Source organism: Grampus griseus (genome assembly GCF_964374135.1).
Source record: "Grampus griseus genome assembly, chromosome: 4".
Taxonomy (NCBI): Eukaryota; Metazoa; Chordata; class Mammalia; order Artiodactyla; family Delphinidae; genus Grampus; species Grampus griseus.
In genome coordinates, this window is record NC_138997.1 from 34077306 (window position 1) to 34096881 (window position 19576).

A 19576-nucleotide genomic window follows, 5' to 3' on the forward strand; every position below is an offset into this window, starting at 1 on the left:
ATTGTCCTAAAGACACAGACTAATAACCTGTCTTTAGAATTTAGGAAGTTTTGCCTGAACAGAAATATCAAATAACAAATTTTAAATACTCTGGGGAACTTTAAATTTACTTATACTTTGTCACCAGTATATGTAGCATGTATCTTTTAAAAAAAGTTTTATTAAATAAAATGAGTGATTAAAGTATAGGATCCTGAATATTAATAATATAATAAAACCTATTCACCTTATAATTTTAATTTTTAAAATAAATATTTAGGTGGTTCTAAGATAAGAAGCCTCATCTCTAAACACTGGATCACCTAAAATTTGTAAACTGCATAATATTTATAGAATAGTAAAGTCTAAGGAAGTCTTCCTTTCATTAAAATAGTATATTAAAATGCTACTTTGAATAACAAATCTTAAATGAATGCCTGAGAATAATTTTTATTATTTATTTATTTATTTATATTGAGGTATAGTTGATTTACAATGTTGTATTAGTTTCAAGTAAACAACATTGTGATTCAATATTTTTATAGATTATACTCCATTTAAAGTTATTATAAAATATTGGCTATATTCCCTGTACATTACATCCTTGCAGCTTATTTATTTTATACATAATAGTTTTTACCTCTTAATCTCCTCCCCTTATCTTGCCTCTCTCCCCCTTCCCTCTCCTTACTGATAACCACTAGTTTGTTTTCTATATCTGAGAAGAACTTTTAAAAGGCAATTAAATCTGAGGGAAGGAAGGGAATGAGAACAAGGGAGCCAAGATCCATTGTATTTTAAATGTACTTTCCTATATGACTTGGACCTCAATGGAACTTGTGAACCATTAATTTCAATTACTGAAAGCCCCAAACAAACCCCAGGCACTGTAAATCTCATTAATCTTAAATACATGGGGACTGGAATAAATAGACTTTGAATTAACTCAATCTAAATTACCTGATATTAAAATATAATTGGAATTCAGTTGCTTTACATTGCTTGCCAGTCTTTCAGGCAGAATAGATTGCTATATCTAGCAAGGCTTATTACAATTTTATCTAATTTTGAAGTTTCAGAGTAATATTTTTAAAAGGAACAATTTTGAAATTGGGAAAATAAGGGCATTTCACTGATGTTTCTTAAAATTTAGGGACCTTTAATCAAACTTCAGCTCTTTAAGAGGGAATTTTCAATGTGAGTTGGTTCAACTAAACATTAAATTCCAAATGTAGACATGTCAACTGCTAAATGTATCCAATAATATATTATTTTTATTAAAATTATAATTTCCATATTTCTAGGTCTCTTACTGCAATCATTTCTATAATGATGAGGTAAAGTATGATTTTTAACATCTGCTTAATAAAAAGAATGAATATATAATAGTAAGAAGAGGAATAATAAACATGTTGCTAAGCAGTAAGAATAAAAAATATGTTGCTAAAATGAGACCACATATTCCAAAGACAAAGATAATTTTGAAAAAGTCTGCCACTTTTTGGAAGTCTGGTATCATTATCGCTATCTACTTATAAAGTCACTGTGTGAAAATATTACCATAATAATTTTGTGTTATTTTTACTAGCCTTTGAAATATTTGATTAGAATTTATGTAAGATCTAAGTGTTTGAGAGGTGCATTTCATCAGGGCCATTCTTATTAATATCCCAATTTTAAAAAAGTATTAAACTAGGATAAATGTTCATGCATTCTATGTATCTCCAAGTTCATTTACAGAAAACTGGGAAGAATGGATAGCATACAATTTAAGCCAATCCACCTTTAAAATCTGTAATATACACATGTAGCATGAGAATACTGATACCTGAGAAGAAATGTGCTTTGAAACCCTTCTTGGATACAGTATTGTCAGATTTGAATTCAATTCTCATATTGTTGAACTGAGATGTGATCACTTCAGGCACTTCAGCACCACAAAATTTGCCATGCAATTTAGACTCAGAAGAAAGACCACTCCAAATCTCCACATAATCGTATTTGCAAACCTAGAAATAAACATGGTTACTGTAATTACCAGATTTGAGAGCATCAGATGATTGACATTTACTTTTTTTTAATTTACTGTGTTTTTCCCTCTTTACTCCTGTGGTAGTCAAACTGGACTTAACAGGTCCAAAAATCAAGAAAAGTGTCCAAATATGAAGCAGAAGGCATGATAGACAGATGAGAGAATTTTGCTCCGAATAGCCCCAAGAGATGTATATACAAATGTATGCTTGTATATATGTATTTACAGCATACATATTTTCCAAAAAATACAGACTTAAGGAAAACTGCGATGAATAATTGTTTAACAAAGCATATGATTGAACTCTGGGCATGATGCGTACTTTGCAATATGTCAACTCAAATTACTGGCTCTTGTGATATTAATTAGGTGATAAATAAGCAAAATGTTGCTAGGAAAAATGAAATAAGTTTTCTATCTACTTTGTTACAACTGCAACTTTTATTTAGAGAGGGCTCTGACACAAGATGGGATAATGTTACTGAAGCTAAAGTTGTTTGATATTGATTTTCCTTTTAGATATCAGTAAAATGAATAAAACAATGAAGTTATAACTTAACCCAGTATTCTATAAGTCAAGATTTTGCTCATGATTTTATTTTAAACATTCAAGACTTTAAACTATGAAAATGCACAGAATTTTATTAATAGGATTCCATACAGTAACCTCATCATAAGTTTAAGAATTCCAGGATATGTTACAGAGTTTGTAAAGGCTCCTTCCATGAATAAATACTGCTACCATGAGAAAAATGCTTTCAAGCACAATGCCCCATTTATTTTAAACCATCTACCCTTCTTCCTCGTAAACATAAACGTTTATCCTTCTTAGGAACATCTATCAATTAGTGAATCAAAATGCCATTCTGCCACAACCAACAGCTTTAGGTAAACTGAGAAAGTAGAAGCCATTCAATACTAAGCTCACATTACATTGAAGAACTGGCAGGGAGATTCCCATTTTCAAAATGTGTTGCTCATATGAAAGCTGTTCTAAGATTACTATAAAAATACATTCTTAATTTTAATATTTCCCCAAATTTAAGATAATTATTAAAGAAAAATGATGTTTTATGTGGATAAATTATGTAAGAAATATAAATTGCAGTCTTTTCCATCATAAAGCTTACATGATGTAAAGAAGATCTCAAAATGAGCTCTAAAATTGTACAATTCTCTGAAATATCAGTGTATTACACTTCATATTTTAATTTTCTTTAAGCAACACAAAAGTCTGCACTTCTTTTTAACTCAAAACCATAGAAATGCCTTGACTACTACAAATAGAATTTTTAAAAAATGATTAAAAGAAAGAAGGATAAGTGGGAGGGGAAAAAAGAAGAAGCAAAGATACATACACAAAGACAAAATTACGGTATAAAACCCACAAATATTACCAACAATTATTGTCCAGGAGCACAGATACATTATATTTCTGTTCTCTCAGTTCTCTGTGAGTGTTCAACAGATATACATCAAAGACAAAATAATTTTTGAGTGAATTTTATCACACTTTTGGATCTCATTCATTTTAAAATAAACACAGGAAAAAAAAGTTTTTGGGAGTAAGGATGTGGGAGTTAGAGAAAAGAAAAGAAAGTAGAAAAGCTGAAATAGAACAAACATTTATTACATTTTCTCTGGACTTAATGTTGACCGATCACACAAGACACAGTTCTAAAAGTTGTCATCTCTAGGCCTGACATTCCATTTGAATTTGGTGTGTATGTACCAGCACATAGGAATTCTCAAATAAATGATTTCATTTGTTTAAAAGTGATCACCAGACAGAAAACTGGATGTTTACTATGGTAAGCTATAAAGTCAAAGGGAAGATAGTGTCAACTAAATACATGTTTTATTGAGGTTAAAAATATTTCTTTCTTCTTCTCTATCTTTCTCACTTTATCTGTGAACCATAAGCATACTCATAATGAAAAACTACTTATATAATGAAAATATACCCATTTCCACAAGTGAAATATACCAGGTTTTCCCAAAAAGGTATTTTCGTTATGACTCAACAAGTGAATTTTGGTTTATTTTTTCTAGAAAAATCTATGTGACATTACCCTAATATTTTCGTAGTACTTTAATAAATCAGGAAAATGCTGGGGGGTAATTTTCAATCTCCCAGAGACAGTCTAAAATATCATCCAATGCCAGCAGGAATTATAAGCAGTTGCAGAAACGAGAAATAGAGCAAAGAAAGACTACAGCATTTATACTATTGTACTACTGCAATTTTCCTTCCTCCCTTCCTTTTTTCCTTCCTTCCTTCCTCCCTCCCTTCCTTCTTCCTTCCTTTCTTTCTTTCTTCTTCTCTCTCTCTCTCTTTTTTTTTTAGTTTACCAGATTGTCTTTAGGGATTCCTAAAACACTTTATAAAAAAATATATTTATTATTCACTTACTTCATTGCCCTCCAATTCAAAAAACTCAAACTTCATAGAAATTCTGTACTGTGTTGGTGCCACCACTTGCCACACGCAGTGTTTGTTGGGAGGGTACTCCTTGGGCCAGCCTGGAGTGGTTATGGTGCCATTCAGTTTTGTAAGAAGTCCTCCGCAAGCCGCTAAAAAGAAAGAAAAGGGAAAGGTTTCCCCTAATAAATCTACCCCCTTCTTAGCACCTTTCCATTGATAATCAAACATCTCAGTATTAAATTTCAACCATCTTCTGGATTTTTCGAAATCTAGAAAGCTGCAGTCTCTATTCCTTAATCTTTAGTACAACTATTTTAATCATCTAATCCAATTTATAAAGTGTTATTTTGTAGATATGGAGCGAAGAAAATGATGGCTTTACACTTTAGATCGCTTCAAAGTTGGGCGAGCAATATAAAGAAACCTGGGGGTCAGATTTCTTATATTTTAAGTGTGTATAATAATACCTACACCACACGATTGTTGTGAGAATTAATAAAAAGGTATAGGTAAAGTACAATACAGCATGATGTATTAAGACCAAAATCAATTGTTTATTTCCCCAAACTCTTTTTTTTTTTCCAAGACAAGGAAGGAGTTACTTGAGCTAGAAGGCAAGGTAAACTATAGTAAATAGAGCATATTTGTTATTGCAAAAACTCCATTTAGCAACTGGTTTTCTTTCTCTTTTGGATGATCTATTTAAAACAGGTACTATTTATGTTACCTCTCTTTCTTATTGATAGTGAAATTAGGAAAGTTAGGGTTTCAAAAGCAAGTTAAGTGAAATGAACATATTGTACACAGTTCCTAATTAATTCCTAGGGAGTCAAGAGTTAGCTAAAGTAACTGGTCTCTTGAATTGCCTTTGAATATATAGGCATATGTATGTATATGTGGATATGTATGTTAACTAATATAAATATTACTATATTTATAAACATATTTTTTAAACTACCTGTAATCTCAGGTTTACCATATTTGGTAAGTTTCTAAAGTGTATTTATTTTTAGTAGTCATGTGGAAATAACAGCCACATAACTTCATTATTATCTGGAATACAATGTCCTGTGTTTTAAAGATACTGTATTTTCTTCATAACTGTGTCTATTTTATTCTAGTATAAGAGGGAGGCATAAAAAGAGAAGGAGAATGAGACTACATGATAGAAGGAAATGGGTAGGGGTTTCAGGCAGGGAACCCCACGTGCAAATCTGGTCCCACCTTCGCAGGTCCTTTTGTCAGGTCCCAGCTCATAGCCAGGCTCGCAGGAGCACTGGTAACTGCCCAGTGTGTTCAGACAACGCTGCTCACAGCCTCCACGGTCAGGCTTGGCACACTCGTCTTCCTCTATAAAAATGGCGACAATTAGACAATTGATTTCTTCAACGAAGGAACAGGAACAATTTGCAAGGCCTTGACTGATGACATAGAAGAACCCATGTCACTGTAATCTAAGAATTGTGTAAGAACCAGAAGGACTGGTCCAACTGAAGATCACCTCATCTCAGACACAGTATGTTTTTTTCTGACTTTAAAGTTAAAGAGGATTATTAAAACCTAGAGATTTTTCAGAATGGAATAGAAAAACTTACTGAAAAAACATGGATTCACCTGTTCATTTCATTGTATAGTTTGCTAGGTAGCCTGAAGAAATGCTTTTAAAGTAATATCATTATTAAGAAATAAAATATGGTGACTAAAAATTAAAAAGAAGGAAAACTATGAAACTTAATAGACCTCTTTAAATTGAAAACATTCACTGTTTTTTATATAGATATGTTGATCCAGAAAATACAATAATTCCAGATTTTTGTAAACAGAAACTATTTTAATTGTATATGGCAACATGAAAATATATATGAAATAGACATATGAAAAATATATACTGTTTAAAAAACACATATTACAAGGTACTCCATAATCTCACTCTTTAGGAATAACCTACTGTGAGTTAGGAAAACAGCAAACAATATTCTCTGGAGAAATTATGCATCATCCAAAGACTAGGCATTTTGTTAAGCAAATACACAAACATCACGAGAGAGACTCTTATAATATGTTTCTTCTACTGTAAAATATAACATAGAGAAGATTTAAACCATGTAAATGAACAATTTAATGAATACTTGGAATACATATAGTAGAAGTGCCAAGGTTCTCTGCCTTTCAGTTCAAATGGTGAGCATCTAAGTAATGCTCAGGAAAAATCAATTATATTATTGCTCTTTGAATAATGAAAATATCTAGATATTATTCACACTAAATTTTGACATACACTACTGAATCCATCACTTATTCTTTAAAAATTATTATAGAGAAAATTTATTTTCTCTTCACATAAAAGAATTTTATTCTATAATAACACACTTAACCTAAGTGCCTATGAATTGTCAAAATACAAATCTGATGTTATTATTTGCACTAAAATAGCTTTCTTTTTACCTGAGGAATACACACCAAACATGGGACATGAAAATAAACTAAAATTTGCTTATACAATTCAAAATTAAAGCTGATCAGCAATAATGTCAAAAAGACATTTTAAGGATCAGAATGTTCTACTAAGGAGGCCATACATTATTTCTAATGTGACAGAATTCTATTCTCTAAGGGATGGTTTTGATGCTGCCACCTGGAAATAAATTGATAAACTATATATCAGTAATCCCCTTCTGGTTATGAACCCTTTGTTGATTACATTGCAAATATTTTCCTCTTGTCTGTATATTTCTGGATTTTGACTATTTCCTAAAAAACAGGTGGTAGAATATCCTAATGGAGTTCCTACCCTGTGCTACAAATCTCCAAATTCCAGTTTTATAACCAGTAAACTATTCCATCAAAAACCATCAAAATATCTTTATGAATAGTGCATACGTCAATCTTCAATATTACTTTATTTCTCCCCTAACTCAAAGATAAATACCACATTTATCCTTGACAGAGAAAATCTTCCACTTTAAATGATTTCAAGTTACCTTTAAAAAAATTGGCAGCGAACCCTGCTTTGTTCACAGTTCCATCAGAAACAAACTTCATCCACAAGGTATTGGAGGTAGATCTGATATCTTCAGGTTTATCATAACCACAAAAACGCCCTATTAAAGGACTATTTTCACTGGTTCCATCTCGAACTTCTAGGTAGTCATAGGCACAGTTGTCATGTCTCTCAATCTGTAATAGTAAAAATATGTGACCTATCTCATTAATAGACAAAACAATTTCTATAAAAAAGTATCATGTATTCTCAGTGCCATAGTACTAACATGGCCATATTACTTATACCAAAAGAGAGCATTTCTGTTGAGTGTGTATGGTAATATCTACACTGTCCATGAATAAACGATGTATTATTCTGGTAGAGAGACAGAGGAAAAAAATCTATGAAAAAGTGCATCTACATGCACTAGGATCAATAGAAGTTAACTGCCTTTTAAAATAAAATAAAAATACAAGTAGTAATTCTTTGGAAAATAGAATTTAAGAGAATCCAGACTAATAATTATCATTAGAAATCTGGGCTAGATATGCTATAAACAATGCATAATTTGTTCTGAAACATAGTTATAAAAATTGCTCATAGTTGATCAAAAAATCATTATTTTTTCAATAGAGTGGCTGAATTCATATTATTGACAAATGTTGCACTATTTTAGGTTATACATATCTTTTTGAAGCAAAATCTGATAACATGGGGATTACATTTCTTCCTAGTCTATGAAATCCTTTATCCATAGTTAGCATAGCTTTGTGTGGGAAGACTACTCCATTGTAGAACTAGCACTGGCTGCCCCTCTCAGGGTAACAGGCATGTTTAGATGAGACTTTTACCTTAACACATTATTCTTGACCTGTGCACCCTGGATGTACTCAATCTCTTTCCTAAACAACTAAATGCAAATACTAGCTCAGACTATTGGCTTTATGAAGAAGTGAATGTTTGTAGACCTTTGTTTTAGCTCTAAACTTCTACAAAAAACAAAACAAAATTTACAAATTGTTTTATAAATTGTAAGACAATTTCTAAATAAATTCTTGCTTTTGTTTTTTTCATAGAAAATGGGCCCTAACTCTGAAGTCTTAATAGAGTCAACTACTTATTAGGTATTTGAAGCCGGAAAGCACTGACATCTATAATTATAAACCATGAAAAGTATCACATGTTGTCAACCAACATTCAACATACAATTCACTAATTTATGGAATTCTCCTATTACAGAATGAATGTCAGGGAACACATTCATTCTATGAACTACAACCTGTATGCATGAAACTTCTGGTATAGTTGGTTGAAGAAGTCATTTCCTGATTTGTCAATACATTAACAATGATAGTCTTCAAATTAGGCAGCATAAGGACAAACAGAAAAAAATAGATTTTGAAGCAGATTTGGTTAGAACTAAGTACTGCATTTGCTGCTGCCCTTTTCCCAATCACAAATCAGGATTCATTTATTTCTTCAATAAATATTCAGTGCTGGTTCTGTTCTGTGCACTCTTCTCACTGCTTAGTATGCATCATTCATCAAAATAACAGAGCCTTGCCCTGCTGGAGCTTATACTGGTGGGTAGAGAGCAAAGGAACAATAAACAAGGTAAATAATAATCATAAAATATTAGAAAATAATACATTCTATGGAAGAATACAAAGTGAAACAAGATAGGAAGTATGAGCAGTGGGGGTGGTGGGATTGAAGGTTGCAATTTTACTATCAGTAGGAGCTCATTGTGACTCATAAATCCAGATTTTTCCCTAAAAATGTATTCTCTTCGTGTGTGGAATTATGGGAAAGAATTGGAAAATATTTAACATTAAAAATATCTCATTATTTAAAGCATACTTTTGAGACAGTAGCTGTTAAATAGAGAGGTGAGGGAGAGCTAGCAGTCTCACTAGGAACAAAATTAGTCACTGGGGTGACAAGGCCAATCTGACCAGCTATAACACACCTTCTTCTCTCAGTCTTTAATACAGTCCCTTCAAAATCAGAGTTCTCTATAAATATGAGAACATTTCCAGATGGCCAAAGTCTATTCATTGGTTAAGGGGACATATAAAATAACATCTAAAACTCTCAGGGTGTACAACTTGATAAAAGGGTAAGCAAAACTGAACAAACAACAAAACTGTAGGAAAAATAACCGAAGGTCTCAGCAAGTCAACCTATCTATCTTCACCTGCTTGAGCAGCACAGAATGAAATGCTTGCAACTCATGAATTATTTTGGAAAGGGGGAAAAGGCTAAGTTAGAAGAGGAAAGGGAGTGAGAACACACAATGAAGAAAGTAGCTGCTTGCCATGGAAAGTTAATTAATAGAAAAAAAATCACGTTGCTTCATATCAACAGTCATACCAGAGTAAAAAATAAGAAGGTTAATTAAAATGGGTTTTTAATTACTATTTATGAAGAAATTACTGCTTTTGAAAATTACAGTACGAAGAAAACGAGAGACACTGTTGAAAAAAATTACATATGATCAGTAATTAAAAGGATATAGGGGCTTCCCTGGTGGCGCAGTGGTTGAGAGTCCGCCTGCCAATGCAGGGGACACAGGTTTGTGCCCCGGTCTGGGAAGATCCCACATGCCGCAGAGCAGCTAGGCCTGTGAGCCATGGCCGCTGAGCCTGCGCGTCCGGAGCCTGTGCTCCGCAACGGGAGAAGCCACAACAGTGAGAGGCCGCGTACCACCAAAAAAAAAAAAAAAAAAAAAAAAAAAAAAAAGGATATAGGATAGCGGGTATTTCCCTGTATATAAAACTCACTCTGTTCCTTTAACAGTTAAACAATACTCTTTAAATTTTAATTTATAGTATATTCACTGGTTACGTTGTAAAAATTAGAGCTTTAAATATTTTATATGATACACAAAGTGTAAATATCTCATGGGTAAAATGAATAAAAATGACCAATTTTAGGATTATTTCACCAGTACCTATTTATGAATTACATATTACTTATATATTATTATGCACCTGGTATTAGGGATAAAACAATAGAAATATACACTGTAGTCTCACACAGTAAATGCCATGGTTGTTGACCTACATATCATATCAATGACCTCCATAATCTTTGTTTACATGTTTTTCCAGTTTAATTATTTTAATCCTAATTGCAATACCAGCACAATAAATCTTCTCTATTGGTGTTAATTATAATTATACCTCTTCAACTACATCCACATAACAGTAATGATGGTGAGCACAAATGAGAGTTTGAGTTATTTTATGTTATTTGTGTAACATTTTCTCCAGCAGTATCGATTACTTTATCAATTAGTATAAATATAGTTGAAAAAATAAATATGGTTGAAGCTAAAAAGTGGATAAGTTCATTGATGTTATGCCAGTAACCTTAGGTACCATGAGAAAAAGAACACCAAAGTCAGTAATTCATAAAAAAAAGAAAAGGAAAAACAGTCTCTTCTTGATTTAAAGCGTGGACATGTAATAAATATGTTTGGTAATGATAATGCTGATTTATTACAGACTTTAAGGTAATCAGAACACAAACCATATAGGAATGTGGCAAGTTTATCATAACGTAAACAGACCTAATATGTATATAAAGAAAACAGTGAAAGTGACATTAAGCTCTGAAGATTGCTTTAGAAAACTGATATATAAATGATATTGGAAGTAAATCCAAGTACACAAAGAAAGAAGAATAAGTACAAAGCTTAGCCAGAAGGGATTAATATTACATTTCATTACTAAGTGTGGGGGGTCCATGTCTTTACTGGCAGGTTAGAGAGGAAGCATCAAAAAGCTGAGTTACTTTATTTAGCAAGAACTAAAATCAATTAAAAGTAACCTAAAGTAATCAGCCTCTCATTCTAACACTGCCAACCAGTGCAGAGCTTTGTGGTCAGTGCATGTGGGGGAGCTCTAAGACTGAAGGAATGCCAGCCCTGGAGCAAGACACCATACCCAGGCTCAGGGGCCATTCACACACTTTGCTTTCATTTTACAATCAAATTTCCAAATAAATATAACATTGCAAAAACATCTACTGCAATACCTACTTATTTGTAAAAACCTCTGAAAACTCCAAAGTTTCTAGGTAATAGTTTCAGTAAAACTCTCCCGTACTCCCTGAAAAATTGAAAATAAAATTACCATATGATTCAGCAATTCCACTTCCGGGTATTATATTTGGAAAATTGAAAGCAGGGTCTTGGAGACATACTTGTACATCCATGTTCATATCAGCATTATCCATAATAGCCAAGGGGTGGAAGCAATCCAAATGTCCATCAGTGGATGAATGGATAAGCAAAATGTGGTCTATACATAAAATGGGATATTAGCCATAAAAAGGAAGGAAATCCTTTCAAGTGCTATAACATGGATGAACCTTGAGGATATTACACTAAGTGAAATTTTTAAAAAGTGACACAAAAAATCAAATATTGTATGATTTCATTTACATGAGGTACCCAGAATAGTCAAATTCAAAGAGACATAAAGCAGAAGAGTGATTGCCAGGGGCTGGGGGGACGGGGAAATGGGAAGTTGTTGCTTACTGGGTAAAGAGTTTCAGTTTTGCAGGATGAAAAGTGTTCTGGAGGTTGATTACACAACAATGTGAATGTACTTAACACTACTGTGTCATACACTTAAAAAATAGTTTAGATGGTAATAGTAATAAAATAGTAATAAAAAAAAGTCTTCTATGAGTGTTAGAATGTAATTTCAAACTATAATTCATACTATCAACTCCATAAATGATTTAACTTTTATAGATAATATAACTTAAAGTTCTATACATTTGGAACAATGCTAAGTCATTATTTTTTGCTTTGGGGTAAAATGTTAAAGAAAAGTATGACTAACAAAAACAATCAAGATTAGCATTTATTATTAAAAATAAATTAATTTTAATAATGAGAAAAATACAGTAAATTTAAGTAATAAATGCTATGACAAAAAGAATTTTAAATAAAAAGGAAAATTTTAATAGATTATTTTAAAATGTATCACTGTCATATTTAATATTTTATTAATTAGTATTAGTTTTATTTTTACTATTTAATACTTAATGAATATTGATATGTATACAATTAGAGCTCAAAAATGGAGGAGAAAAATCAAAATGCTCAACCATGTGAAAATCAAAACCATAAGGCTGGGTTAGGTCTACTTTTATATGATTCAGTTTTCTCAATGCTGCCATTTGATTTTTTTTCCCTTCATGACACAATTATTTTTAATTCATAAATTTAATAAATATTTACTGAAAACCTGTGATGACCAGATAATAAATATATACTTGATAGTATAGAAACAGTGATGAATAAACAGACATGTCCCTGACTGACAGGCATTTATTGATTAAACAACTCAAATGTACAAATGACAATAGTTATGATGGGAAAGAATTTATTGCCATGAGAGAATTAGATGCCTCATTCTGCTACCAAGATCTGGGTGTAAGAGTGCCAGGCCATGGAATTGGTATCACTCACAGTCTACCAATTAAGAACTGTGTGACCTTGGGCAAGTTTATTTAATCTAATCTTTCAGAGCAGAATGATAGCCTAAACTATAATTCTGAAGAGCTACTTTATATAGTAGCTCTTATATAGTCATATTCTCTTATACAGTCATTAACCAATATATATTCTTAGCCAAATATCCAAAAATAGTGCAGGGCAAGCATTAAAATGTTAACTAATTAAGATCTTGTCTTGGCTTCCTAGTTCATTCACAAAGACTAGTCTACTTAACTCAAACTAATATAAAATATTTAAAGGAATTAAAGGATTACTCTTAATCAGGTAATTCACAAAGTACAGCTGACCCTTGAATAACGTAGGAGTTAGGAATGCCAACCAAGAACAGTTGAAAAACCGCCAACTGCTATCTCTGCCTCAAAAACAAAGGAACTGATAAATGACTCACCCAAGGGAAGGAGGCTGAAATAGTTTGCAGAGGTTCACCACTTAAACCCTAATTCTTCTGATTCCATATATTGTGATCTCTAATCAAACACAAACTTTCCCCCACACTTAAAGATCTGTAAAATGAAAATAACAGGTACTATGTTTATTTTAAAAAGTCTACATATAAGTGGATCCCTGCAGTTCAAACCTGTGTTGTTCAAGGGTCAACTGTACCAAGATAAAAAACTTTTGTATGTAGTTTAGAATGTTGCTAGTAATTATGGGAAAGACTATTATATACTATGGTTTTCAAAAGGAAAGTATAACCAAATCACAGTGTGTAGAAATATTTATAAGTACCTCAAATGTAATCTCACTTAAATAAATGTACGTAGGGATTTTAACTAAACATAACTAAGCTCTGGGTTTATTTCACTTATTTCCTGCTTTACTGACATTTGTTTGAAGTTGTACTATTAAAGTCTCCCCAACTTTTTCTCTTATGTATTTCTGCATACTGAAAGTTCTCAAGTGAAATAGTAGTATAGAGGCTTTTTTACAAATAACACCACTGCTGAAGAGAAGACAATTTCTTCAAAATGATTTTAGACATTATCTACATTCACGTACAAACTCACTTCAGTATTGGTCTTAAGAGACAACATACCAGTAACTACTAGAGAAGAAAAATCTTCCCAAAGGTGATGATTACAGAAGTATTAGGACTCTATTACCCTCATTAACAAAAGCACTTGTTCAGATTTCTTTCTGTACTTACATTAAAATCTAAGTAGCATTAGGAGAGGTGAATATTCATGACATAAATTCACAGAAAGGCATAAATAATGAACAGCCAGTAAGTTCTTTATAGTAGATTTCAACAGAACTAGCTTATCTTAAGGGCCCTTTTATCTGAAAAGGGAGAGAGTGACATAGGGAATAAAAGAGTTACAAAAATAGAAAGTGTTTGAAAAAGTCAAAGACTGATATCAGTGAATAAAAACAGTTTTGTCAGAGAAAGACACAAAACACTGAGAAATAGTGAAGATATTTTTAAAATTATACATTTTAAATATAAAATGCATAAGCTGTATATTGAAAATGTTATGTAAACAAAAACAAATTGATATAAACAGATAACTGAGTAACTGAAACAAACCACCTAATGACCACTAGACCAAATTAAAAATATATACAGTTGATTCTCAGTATTAGCAGTAGTTGAGTTCAACAAAGTCACTGAAAACACTGAGTTAGTGAATACTGATTCATGCCTCCTGGAGAAATACAAGGTTAGGTTCCTGAGAGCTTCTGGTCACAAAATTTTTGTCATCAAATCAATACTTAACCTTGCTTTATGTGTGTTTCTGTTTAAAGGTACCTTCACAGATATTCAAATTCATTAACAGTGAACTCATGGCCAACAGCATTATAATGCACGCCTGAAAGTCTAACACAAAGATTTTCTCCATGAGGCACATGGGGAGTAGTGTTTGATAAAACTTTAAGCAGAGGAGTGTTTGATATAACTTACATTGTGAAAGTATCATCCCAGCTGTTGTGTGGATATCAGGATATGTAGGGCAAGGGTAGAGATGTGAAGAGTTCATCAAAGTTCCAAAGCAAGAGGCAGTGATTACAACAGTGGTGGCCAGAAAGTAGGTATAAAGTGGTCATGTATGTGGTATATTTTGAAGACAAAGCAAATGGAATATGCTTATTAATTGGCCTTGGGGTTTAAGACAAAAAATGGAATTAGGGATATTACTTGAGTAAATAGTGACATACTGAAACACTAAATACTGAAATAGGGAAGACTGAAGGTGAATGGGTTAGTGTGGGTAAAATAAGACAATCAAAGGCTTGATGTTAGTCAGTTAAAGATGAGAGGCCTACTAGACATTCAAATATGTCCAGCATATGAATAAAGGAGGAAAAACATAAGGAAATAAAGCAAAATGAAGAAAGGACAGGAAACTAGAGATAATAAATAAAATGCACTATCAGCCAAACTGTGACATGACTCTACCTCATTTCCAAAGCTTAGCAATAACTTATTCATTCACTTAATCAACAAGTATTTATTAAATGACTACTCTGTGTCAGGCATGGTTTTAAGTGCCTGAGGTGTAAATCTTTCTTATTTGTCCTTACATTATCCTATTTTTGAAGAATATCACTCTTACTATATTGATATATCAAAACAAACAAAAAAAACCCAGAAAACCAAAAAAAAACTGCAAACCAACTAAGCCAGCAATTTCTGCATCTCAGTTTTTAGATGCATGGAATGAATGTATTTGCTGACATCACTACTATAATAGAATTCTATAAAACATTGAATTATATATTGAAAGGCAGTTCATCACTTAATTTTTGCAATAGCACAAAATATTAACACATGTAATGTGGTCATTAGATAATTTTTCAATGAACCAGTTGTTTTGGTCTAAAAAGTGAGTCCTACCCAATTTTAGTTTACTCTTTACAATAAAGTGTTCTATTTGAATAATGTTTGCAATCCAATAAAATTTAAAAATAAATGTGAATCAGATAATCTCAGGACCAAGGTTTCCAAAAATGCAAAGGGGTCAGGGGCATAAACATCGTGATCACAGCATAAAAGAGAGTTTTTTCATGATTAAAAAGAAATATGTCTTGAAAATTAGAAGGTACAAGCAAAGGGGTAGAGACAACACCAAAAAATATGTTACACAGTTTACAGGTGGGGGTATGAGTTTCTCTGGACTTTTGAGTAACACCTGGATTCCCCTGGGGCTCCTGCTATGGGGACTGGGACACCACACAGTCACCACACTCAGTGGCAAGCACATCCTGGCAATGAATGGGGTTCTCTACACTGGCCTTCTGATCACTTGGACAGTAAGTAGGCCTTCTAATTTCAGTAAAGAAATAATCTCCAGTAATGGCATCTGGATCTCTAACTCTTTCTTGGACCTACTGCCAGCACCTCATCATTCCTTCCTACTCCACCTTGGGCTCTCAATTTCTAGCCTGATTCTGTAATTTAAACATGCTCAGGAGTTCTTGACAATTCCCATATCTCTTAGCTTCTAATTCCTCACTCAGTTCTCCCCACTACACAAAAATGACTCATTAGCTAGTGCAGTAGTTTTAGATGCAGACTTTGCTCCAGGATTCTGACTGGCCTTTGGTTTATTCTGCCCTCATCTAATAATGCAATGTCGGTGCTGATCTCTTCCCCAATAAATATTTTTGATGAAGTCAAAAGCTCCTAAGAATATTTAAATCCCTGTTTTTTTATATAAATAATTTTCTGCATAATGATAAAAAGTGAAAAATGGATTTACACTGTAACAACAACAAAAAAGATGATCTACCTTTAACCTCTTAGTTTAGAAGAGAAATAAAAGTTTTTTATTTAATGGACTCTTCAAGCATTCTTGTGAAACAAGCCTGGTCATTTGTCAAAAGAAACTATTGACAGTACTTCAAACATTCTAATTCAAAAAGCACAGATAATGTAAACTCACTTTAATCTTCTTGAAAATGTCTGCAGTAAGAGGAAAGAAGAAAAAAAAAAAAACCTCTTTCGCTCTTGATGTTGCATTTTATAGGCAATCCTTTGCTTCTTTGTTGATGAAAAAGCTGATTCTCTAGTTCTTTGCTTTTTTAATGAGGATCCCTTAAATGCACTGTCATTTATGGAGGATGTGCCCCACAAAGGCTGCCTGAAGGACTTTACCTCAAAGGCCTGAAAGGTCAGCCCGACATAGCAGTCTTCTGACACTGCTATTTTCCATACACATTCTTTCATCGGCCTGTAGTCATCGGGGTAATTAGGAGACTGAATCTGTCCTTCATTTTTACGTATCTCACCTCCACAGATAGCTGAGGAAAGCAAAAATAAACAAATAAATAAACCTAGACATGCCATTTCATTTTCATTTGCTTCTAAGATAACATTTTAGTTTGGTGCCTGGAGCTGAGTACATAAAAACCAGGTTATAAAAATCAAGGTTGGCTGGTTGTAAATATTTAGTTGGTTAAAAAAAAAACCTAGCCACTTAACTATAAATATTAGATAACAGTCAGCAGAGGAATATATGATTTTTTATCACTGTTAATTCACAGTTTTACAAAAACAAGCATTTTAAAAAAAAACTTTAAAAACCTTTTGAGATTTTGTAATTTATTCTATGTGAGTTTTCTCTGACTCTCTGAACTGCTTCTTTAGGTCTTTTACCTCAGTGGAGGAGCTGATCAGGAGAGAAGCGCCACAAAACTCTCTGGGCCTCTGGCTGTGAGCGGCCCTCGTGCTCAACATCTGTGGCTCCATCCAAACCATACTCTTCACAACCACACAGTTAATCTCTAAAACAAATGCTTCCATCCTCTTAAAAGTCTAAGAGAAGCAGAAATCTTCTGTCTTCTAAATAACTTAAACTTCTGTGCTGGCAGAGGCAGGAGCAAGAAGGTTCTTCTCTACCCACGATCTGGCAAGAAGGTTTTTAAAGCCAGGAAGCACAATGCCAGTTTACTGTTTTAGATACATATAGAACAAAGCCTCTAGTAAATTCTTCTTGAATGCTGACACTCTCATTTAGACAAAGCAAGCTCCAGAACTGTGCGCAATTACTTTCTGTGCAGTTTCCTTTATCAAGGCATTTCCGCGGTATAGCCATCAAACACATACAAACTCAGCACAAAGAGAAGTGGTAATTTCTTCATAACATTTTAATGTTGTCATGAAAAAACAACCGAAGTTTAAGAACTCTTTTGCCGTTTGTTGTTGCTGTTGTTTTCCACACATCTCTATAATGAGTTTTTTTTTCCCCACACATCCCTGATGAGTACATTTACATGTTACCACATTACTGGTACCAGAAAGCAGGTTGTTTCTGCAGTTTAAATTTACCAAGTATTTTTATTAAAATCATCATAATGAACATTATAATACAGGTTTAGAAAATTTTGTAATTGAAATACAGTTACAATATCATTCTAATGAAATTGAGAGAAAGGATAGTTCTGTTTAGAGGTCTAAGAAGAAGCCATCTCTAAACTCAATGTGACTTGCCTTCATAGATAGCTGCAAAGCCCTTTCCCACCCAATTACTGCTGCTACGAAACTCAATCCACATTCTGCTGTCTGTAGAGGTTAGAACTTCAGGCAATTTGTCCCCACAGAATCTACCTAAAAGAAATAAAAGAATAAAGAGACTCCTAAATATGACTTTATATTCTAATTGCTTTTCATACTAGCTACAAATTGCATACATAAAACCTGATTTGGTTCCTGTATCTACCCCTAGGAACTAGAGCTATAATTATTCTTTAATATTTACTTAATAAAGGTGGATAAATAAATCTCTTCATATTTATTTATAGAATATTGGAACATATCACTCTCAGATTAACTGACTGATGTCAGTATCATTATCTGTAGAATTAAGTAACAGCTAGCTCAAAACATGTCCTATTTGTAAAATGACACATGATATATCAAGGTGGGGAATATTATTCTATGGAAAACAGAAAAAAGTACAAGTGATCCTGAAAAACTGCTTCAAATGTTCAATTTGCTCATTAGTAGGGAAGTGACAGCTCAAAGTATAGTTCTTTGTTTAGCCATGTTCAATGGCAACTTGTCAGGGAAACCCACAGACTGCCCAAGGATCTTATGTTACTACATACATCTCATCTATAAAGCTGTAGTATGTAGTGTAGTAGGCAGAATGGCAAACAGTATCAGAAGACTTAATAATGAGTTCTAATTTTTTCTGATTGTTTATCCACAGGCAAGTATAATACTGAGCAAATATATTATTGCCTGTCATTCCTTCTTCCCTCCTTCAACCTTCCACAAATATTCGTTGCTTACTGTATATCTGCTACTGTGCTCTAAGATTTTATGATGACAGAAAGTTAAATATGACAATGCACATGAAATAATTCCACAAAGAATAATATATTGTCATCCATTTTTGTGTGCCCTTGGTAATGATGTCATACATAGTTTTAGTATATGAAAAATGTCAGTCAACTTAAAACAAATTCATACTAACAGATAGCAGGTGAAAAAATGTCTCCCTAAATGGCAAAGTAAATTAGGGACATGTAAAAGAGAGCAATGTCCCTTAAACTGTAATGTGTGGGAAAGGGAGAGGGTGAGGGATAATTAGGAGTATGAGATTAACAGATACAAACTACTATGTATAAAATAGATAAACAAAAAGGATTTACTGTAAAGCACAGGAAACCATATTC

At 32.8% G+C, this 19576-nt stretch overlaps 1 protein-coding gene across 1 annotated transcript in view; it reads right to left on the minus strand.

The window, feature by feature from the left end:
• Positions 1–19576, minus strand: part of TLL1 (tolloid like 1) — a gene marked incomplete at both ends in the record, with an annotated part of 248343 nt that overhangs the window by 46816 nt on the left and 181951 nt on the right. Inside the window, 6 exons of the mRNA XM_082653600.1 lie at positions 1808–1988; positions 4425–4585; positions 5661–5786; positions 7418–7613; positions 17052–17197; positions 18387–18503. Of these exons, the coding sequence (XP_082509726.1) occupies positions 1808–1988; positions 4425–4585; positions 5661–5786; positions 7418–7613; positions 17052–17197; positions 18387–18503 (927 nt within the window). The remainder of the gene's footprint in view (positions 1–1807; positions 1989–4424; positions 4586–5660; positions 5787–7417; positions 7614–17051; positions 17198–18386; positions 18504–19576) is intronic.